Raw genomic sequence first — 8,298 nt, 5'->3', positions numbered from 1 at the left:
CACCCGACTTAAAAAGAATAGATTCACTGAATTTTGTCAACAATGCCAGTGTCCTCACATTAGCACTTTCCTTTTTGATTTAGTGAAAAGAGTTTCTTTTGGGCAGCGCTGAGAAACATAGTCAGCCAGTGGATTCTCTCGTCTTAGGCGTTAAGTCCATTCAAGCATATGCGCCTCTAAAACTTTGGTAAAACAGTTCTGGCATTTCCACCTCATTTACTATAGGTCAGTGATTTTCTCAAGTTTAAGAAATTCATCCCAGCATAATATTTGGGTTTCTAGAGTGTTAAACCCTGAATTATGGAAGTTCCCCTAGGTATGGCAGTACTTTTGGTGAATACTTCCTTTGCCTCCAAAAAAGGAACAGTGCTTCCCCAAGTAGGCCATGCTGAAACTTGACCCTAGCTTTATGCCTACAAACTGTGAGAAAGGTGGGGGCAAATCTTGGATGAAGGCAAGTATTATCTTGTGATGCATCTTAGCGTAGTGAATTTGCCAGGGCTATGTAGTAAGCCTTCTCTGCAATTCTGCTACTCTCAGAATCAGGCCTGATTTTCAGCCTGTACTGCCCTCTGGCTGCAGTTAAGGTGGGTGTCATAGATGTTTTCTGGATTGTATATTATGTCCTAAGTTGGTGGTTGGCTGACTTGAGCCCACCATTTTCTTTCAGTGGTATATCTAGGGTACTTCACAACGACCTACCACATCTGCGGTCTTTTATGACAACCACTGCTGCCATATCTCTTCAATGGTAGAGATATAGCATAAACCTAACTTATCCTCTTCCTCCTGCATGCTGGATGGAAGAGACTCTTAGTATTAGTGACCCTACAGCATGGCAGGGGTCATCAAAACCCACTTATCTTTGTTACTCTCTGGCAGGGGAGTGATCCAGTCCCAGAAATCCATCTCAGGCTGTACTTCCTAGACCACTTTCGGTCTGAATTATTTTAGTTTGGGTGCTCCCAGAAATAGATGTTTAGACAAGGATTCAGGATATGGTAGAATGAGTATTTGCCTTTAAATTGTTTGTTAAGTTGTACATAACTATATGAGTATATTTTATGTATTTGATGGTGTACATGCTATATTTCTCAATTATTTTTTTAAAAATCTCTCCTTGTACTACATAAAAAAAATCCAGATGGATTAAAAGTTAAATATAAAACCAATAAATTATAAACACATCTGAAGATGACAAAAGTAAGTGTTTTACTTATATCAGGCTAAGTAAGGGCTTTGTATGCATAAAAGCACGGAAATATGTAATAATTCAACAATTAATTTAAAATCAATAATACTTTTTAATAATTAAAGAGTTTCACAAACCATAGTACATAAAAACTAAAAGAACCCTTTCCATGTACAAAAATCATAAAAGTTAAAAGTAAATGACAAACTGGAAAAAATATTCACAACAAATTTTACACACAGTAAGTTAATAGACATAATATAAAAAGGAACTATTAAAATTGATAAGAAAATGACTAGTTCCTGATAGAAAAACAGCCAAAAGATAAGAGCAGGTAATTCATGAAGGAGTAGTAAAAATGGTCCATAAAGATGAAAAACATATTCAACCAGGAAATGCAAATTAAATCAATAAGAAAGTTCCACTTAATTATTTCAGATTAAATATGCAGATGCCCTCTTCAAACATTATTAATATGGCAAAAAAAAAAAGGACACAAAAAGGCATAAACCCACAGAACAAAGCAAATAGCTAAAGAGATCATAACAAATGAGAGATGTCAACAACTTTTCACAAAATGGAAACAGATGGACAAGTGATCACTGACTTAGCAGAACTGAGAAGGCCTGCACCTTAGTCTACAGGGAAAACCAAGAAGAGACGCGTAGCTGCTGGCCTCCCCAGGTATCTCTGAAGGCAGTGGTGAGGGAGGGGTTCATGGAGGAGAGAGAGACTGCATGTTGCTATTGGCATGCCTGCAGTTTGGGGTGGTGCTATATTTCTAAGGCTCCTTTATCACCTCTTTACATTCTTAATTGAATTCTTGTCCCTTGTAGAGTAGTAAATAGCAATGACCTCTTCACTTACTGTTGTGGAAGCTTCCAACAAATATTTTCATCTGTACTACTGTTAATTGGTACAATTTTTGTATTTGTTATAAAGACAGAACGCCTTTGTATTTGTTATAAAGACAGAACGAATAAATCTCAGAACGCCTCTTTAAATGGAAGTTTCTGAGTAATGATTCTGACCATCAGTTCAATTTAGGATAACATAATACCAGCTCTCCTGGATATTCTGTGGGAAAAAAAAAACTTTCCTGAATTTATTCAATGTGTATGTATTAAATGTTCTCCCTGTGTATGACACAACACAACACCAAAGTCAAGATATGACTCTTGGAAAAACCTGCAACAGCTTCTCAATTCTCTTAGGCTGAAGACTGAGTTCCTTGGGGTGGCCTCAAAGACTGCCTAGTTTGGTTCCCACCCCACTTTATAACTCAACGCCTACCCTTCCTACCTTTGTTTTCAGGGCTCCAAACCCTTGGACCTGCTGTGGGTTCTCTCAGCCATTGACATTTCAGTTCTCAGATGAGCTTTCTCTCACTAAAGAATCATTGCTGGTCTCTCTGTCTGAAATGTCCTTTACTCTCTACCTCTAGTCCCCAAACTTCTACTCACTGTTCTTGCTTTAGCTTGAGATTCTTATTTCTTCCAGTAAGCCTTCTAAACTAGTTCAGGGCTCTTTGTCATACACTCTTTCTGTATTTTATTCCTTTCCTTCAGGGAATTAATCTCAGTTGGTAATTACACTGGTGATTCATTGTTATGATTATTTATTTAATATCATTCTCTGACCCCAGAGTGTGAACTCTATGATTTTGCCACTATGTTAGGTACATTGCTTAACACAGTGTCTGGAACATGAATAGTTCTAAATCAACATAAATCAAAAGGGAGAATGCTTTCAAGCAGTTTAACTTTGTTTTATTAGTTCCATCAAAGAACGGTTTGGATGCTGCCACATTTTGATCTAGTAAAAAAGTAATACTCTCTGTGTAGATTTTCATCTCGCAGGAATTTAGTTTTGTTCATGGGTAGTAGAGGATAGGAGATTTGGGATTATATTTACACTGGGGGTAATAGAAGGTATTACATTTTCCTGACATAATTTAGATCTGTTCAGTTGAAAATAAATTTCATTAAATAGAGAATCACTGCTTATTTGGCCTGGTTATTCTAGAATTAGAATATTGCTGGCAATTATCAGTATCTGCTTCATATATTAACAGGTATTCTGTTTACTGTGAAATTTCTTAATAAATTCTGGACTCTATAAAGACCATAAAAAGACTCAATATAGAAGAATTAAACTCACACAAAAGATAAGAACCAATTGCAATTTACTAGGCAGTCGGGTTAAGCATAACTGTATACACAGCATTTTGGAACGGACACGCAACTATGCTCCTCTGTTAGCAATTTCCAGTCTCTCCTGTTACGGGGGTCTGTTCCTCCTGGTACCATTCAGATTATCTTCTTTATTCTTAACCCAAGGGCTGTAATCCACGGATTGCCTTTGTTTCCACATTGATTCATGATTTACCAGGTTCAGTAAGAATATTCACTTAAACAAAATCAGTTCCTTGTTGCCAGTAGTAGAGAGTTCTTAGTCTGTTTCAAAGTGTGCTGAGTTCAGTCTTTAATTACAGAAACTTCCCCACTGTCCCCACTGTTGGGTCTACTGGCTCGGTTCCATGTACTGCTGTAACTTCTAATGTAAGTTCTCTGAAAAGGCTGGCACTCCTGCCGGCCGTGGGGAGTGGCTGGTCTCTGCAACCAGCTACCTCTTGCTGCAAAATGCTGCCTGCATTATTCTTTTCTACCCTGCATGTCTGTCTTTCACTCTGCAGTCTCTGTGTCCTGATGTGGCAGTGGGAGAGTTGATCGCCTGTGACTTTTGAAAGAGAGGTACAATTTGCAGATTAAGGTTAAGCCATGTGCCAGTATCAAACGTCTCTTTGGCTACCCCTTGCCTGGCATTTCACTAAAACTGTTTCTAGCTCACTTACATCTAATCTATGTTAGAATGTCCTTTCCCTCTTAGCCTTGGCCATGCAAGGGCAGACAAATTATTAATTAAACTAATTCATTTTTATTACCAGTTTTTTAATCACCAAAGAAGGAATTAGAATTCAACCAGGGAGGTTATTTATTGAGAGTTTTTTTTATTGATAAAATAATTTATCAAAGATTTATGAAAAAATTTAAAATCTCTGAAAAAGAAAATTGTATCAGCCAAGACAGTAAAAGGTATGTCTGTGGGTAAGGAAAGTAGTCTGTTTTGGGCTGGCTATGTAGGTGACATCAGTGATACTGAGGATTTTACGTCTGAAAAACTAGGATGTAATATTGCAACTCACAGGAAAGGCTGTCGTAAGACAGACATGTGTGGCCGAGGTGACTTCTCTTGCCCAGCTGTGTTCGTCCTGATACTTACTCCAACATCTTAATCTGCTTCCCAGTTTGGATCTGTCTATTCTTCTTTCTCAACTACCATGACCTGGAGATCATCTTATTTCATATGCTTGGTCTGCCATTTCAGCAACAGCTTTTCTTCTTGGCTTGGGCCTCTCTTTGCTGGGTCCTTTGGCTCAGTGCCTCTGACCTTGGGTGGCTGGGACTCTGAGTCTCTCTGGCTTCCTTCCCACAACAAGTAGTGATTGTAAACTAGAAGACACTGTTTTAGTTTTTAAAAAGTTAGAAATATTGAAAATGAAAATTGAATATTATAGCCTTAAAAAAAGATTTGGGGATTTCTCAGCTCACTGAGTTGGTATCAGTGATTCTGATCAGTGATCAGCTATTCTGCCTTAGAGCAAGGAGGAGATTGTGAATTATTTTTCATCACATTTAAAAATATTTTGAAAACTGATATAAACATTGAATCAACATTTTTCCTGTAATCCTCTTCCTTTGCTCCAGGAAACTGAAGCATGGATTATAGTTGAAATTTTATATTTTAAGCTTAAGATCTTACTCCAGAGCTTCTGGGATGCCAATACTGTCTGATCTTTTGGTACATTGGCATCATTCTCTTCACTCAGGAGATCTAGTATAAAAACTTTATGCTATTCTTGGAGGCACATGCTAATATGTTCTTAGTTTTGGAGAAGCTGGTATATTCTAAGTAGAAGGCAAAAATAAATTTTCTTTTCCTAAAGAAGTTATGGGTATCCATGACTCCATAGGTATTCTATTTAAACTTCTACCCAGGACTGAAACAGAGTCAGCATTCCAGCCTGGGATACACTGTTCCAGTGAGACTGAACTCAGTCAGATTCGATCAGCCAATCCAGAATCAATTTTGAATCACTAGAAATAGAAGGTCAGGCTTGGGGTTGGCTATGAGGGTAGCATAGGAAATGTGGGTGGGATTCTTCATTGGTGTGTGTGTGTGTGTGTGTGTGTGTGTGTGTGTGTGTAAGAGGAACATATAAGACTTGCAAGCCAGGAATACATCTCAGCACAAATCTATTGGACAGACAGGGAGCAGACAAGACAAAATCAGAAAGGCAAGAGCCAGGGTGGCTTGAGGGAAAAACTGTGCTTAAAGAAGAAATGTGTCACCAAATCTTTGCTTTAAATGAATGACAAGGAGTTTTTCTTTCCAGCCCAACAACAATAGGTCAGGCAGTAAGGATGGTTTGTATTTGTTTAATCGGATCAGTGTCTCCTTTAACCAAGTCTTCTTACTCTACCTTGGGAGGCATGTTCCCCACTGAAGTAGCTGGTGATTTCTTTGGCAGCTAGAGCCCAGGTGATTCCCTGAATTATTGTTGTCTGGTTAGTTCTTTGGGGCCAAGAGTAGGTTCTCTATAGTGGGTTCCGGGGAAAGCCTTCCATCAAGAGGGCTGACTGGTGTCTTGGTCCAATCATGTGTTAATGGTGGAATGTCTGTCTATATAGCAGTAGGGCCCTGGCTTTGGTCCTGTGGCTTCTATACTTGTCATCTTGTGAGGCATCAGAATTACCATACTGAAACCAGCTATTTAGGAGGGCATGTAATTCATCTTCTTTGTACCATTCACTTGCATGGGGGGGATGATGTAATAGTACATCCTTCTGGTAAATTATAGTATTGTATTTGGTGGGGAGAAGGAAGAATCCATGAAAAATGGGGTGATCAAAAATAGCAAAGTTTACAAAGTGCTTTCACATACATTTTCACTTGATTCTCACAACAACCCTGTGAGGTAGGTATCATATATGATGTTTTTATTTTTATTTTGCAGAGAAAGACACCAAATACCAAAGAGTTTGAGTGATTTGCCCACAGGCATAATAAGTGCCAGAACCCAAACTTAAAGCCACGTTTTCCAACTTCACAGCCTGATTCTACCCAAGAGTGGCTACAATGAGGGCTACCAGTTTGATGACATGATGGGAAGGCGCTTAGTAAGTGAGCATCTAACTTGTTTAAAAGTCAGATGGTTTAGAAATAATACATTAGTAACCAGAATACATAGGATCACCACTTGCAGGAGGTCCCCTGGGCACTTCTGCCTATTGGCTTGAATCTTAGTAGTTGCTTTGGCATATTAGAAGATCATCTGTGAGTCAGCCTGGGCAACTAGGAGATCCTTGGGTAGTCAAAGAACAGAGATGAGGGAATTCTCATGGCCATCATTACAATGCTATAGCACTCATTATGCTGTTTAATTTTATGACATACCCATTGGAATGTAAACTTCCATTTACATGGGCACATGATAGGTCCTCAGTAAAAACTGGTTGAATTCATGAAGGGTGGGGGTGTTTTATGGGATGCTTCCACATTTTACTTGTATGAAACTGATTTGCATGGAAGAGGTATTATAGATGAATATGGAACTGAGTATAGGGGCTACTCCGTTATTTTGGTGGTGGGTAGTATACACAGCACTGCTATTTTCAAGGGTGTAATCTCATGATCCAAGTGATCTTTATCTACAAAGACAAATTTATTAGATGTGGATTCAAACTGGAGGCTCTACCTTAGCCAGGGATCCATGTGAAATGCAGGTGTTTGATGCCCACTGGAGGTGAAGGCAATGTCCCTTGGCATGGAGAGAAGTGAATCGTTGGGGCAAATGTGAAGACAATGCTGTTTTAGTAATAGGGAGAGAGCTCTGTGATAAAATTCTCCAGATATGGTTCATCACAATCACCAATGTTTCAGTAGGGATGGAAGAGGCCTCTGTCTTTTTCTGGTTCAATTCAGCCAAGGCACATTCTCCTAGGTCCTCCGCATCTTCCTGAACACTCGGCCGTCAGAAGTCCCAAGACCCGTAGTTGAGACTGTGGTGAATCTTAAACAGGTAGAAGCTGGAGGACACAGCTGCCATGGTATGGACCTGGACCTCAGTGTGAGTGCTCCTGACCAGGACACATAGGTAAGACATCCACTCCATAGAAGCATCCCTCCAAGGCTAATGGGCTGGTTTGGGCAAGACCCATGACCTTTGGTTGAAAGGGGCAATCCTGTTGTTGCTCTTCTACAAGTGGATTACAGCAAAGGTTTTTGGGTGTCACAGCCTGGTGAGTTCAACTTAATTGAACTGGATAAGAATTTTTAACTTAGGATATAGTACATCAGCTCACCAGTTTTGAGTTTTCAGGATCTATTGGGTCCTGAAATTGGTAGATGGGAAAGCGATTGGCAGCTGTGGGTCTGGTAGATGTTATGGATCATCCAGAGGACCTCCCAGTTGTGATGATTGGTGCAGGCCATGACCGGATGCCTGGCTTCTCCAAGTATTGGTGCCAAGTTTCAAGCATGGCCTTAATGGCCAAGCATTCCTTCTTTCAGATGTTGTAGTTTCATTTTGCAGGGATGAAGCCTGTGGGGAAATAAAGCATAAGGTCACATCAAGCTTGATTTCAGACAAGATTTGGCATTCCATGGTTCTACCACTACTTACAAGGCACTGGCTCCACTTTAAAGGTCCACTGTAAACAGAGTGGAGCATGATTACAGCCATTGCAAACTTCCTATGTTGGGCTTCGTGCATTTTCTGGACTCCAGACAGCCATCAGAAAGCAGGGCATACTGACTGCTGGTTCACTACAACTGTTTAAGGGAGGGCCTTGGAGTTCAGCCAGGTCCGGATTAGGATAAATTGGTAATTTACACTGGATAGGACCTTGGGTATCTTCCCCAGAAGACAAAGTGAAAGAGAAAGAGAAGACTCACACAGAGTCAAAGTTGGGGAGGATATACAATTCCCTGTAATATTCTGCAACCTGTTTCCTTAGATCTTGACTTTTCGTTATTAGTTTCAG

The 8,298-nt window shown here is 39.7% G+C and overlaps 1 protein-coding gene across 1 annotated transcript in view; it reads right to left on the bottom strand.

Annotated features, from left to right (window-relative positions):
• Window positions 1-1,535: 1,535 nt before the first annotated feature.
• Window positions 1,536-8,298, bottom strand: part of GRID2 (glutamate ionotropic receptor delta type subunit 2) — a 1,486,895-nt gene continuing 1,480,132 nt past the window's right edge. Inside the window, exon 16 of the mRNA XM_078445882.2 lies at window positions 1,536-7,856. Coding sequence (XP_078302008.1) covers window positions 7,698-7,856 — 159 coding nt within the window. The 3' untranslated portion in view covers window positions 1,536-7,697. The remainder of the gene's footprint in view (window positions 7,857-8,298) is intronic.

This window comes from Panthera onca, chromosome B1 (genome assembly GCF_046562875.1).
Source record: "Panthera onca isolate mPanOnc1 chromosome B1, mPanOnc1 haplotype 2, whole genome shotgun sequence".
NCBI lineage: Eukaryota > Metazoa > Chordata > Mammalia > Carnivora > Felidae > Panthera > Panthera onca.
This window is presented reverse-complemented; position numbering and strand designations above follow the sequence as displayed.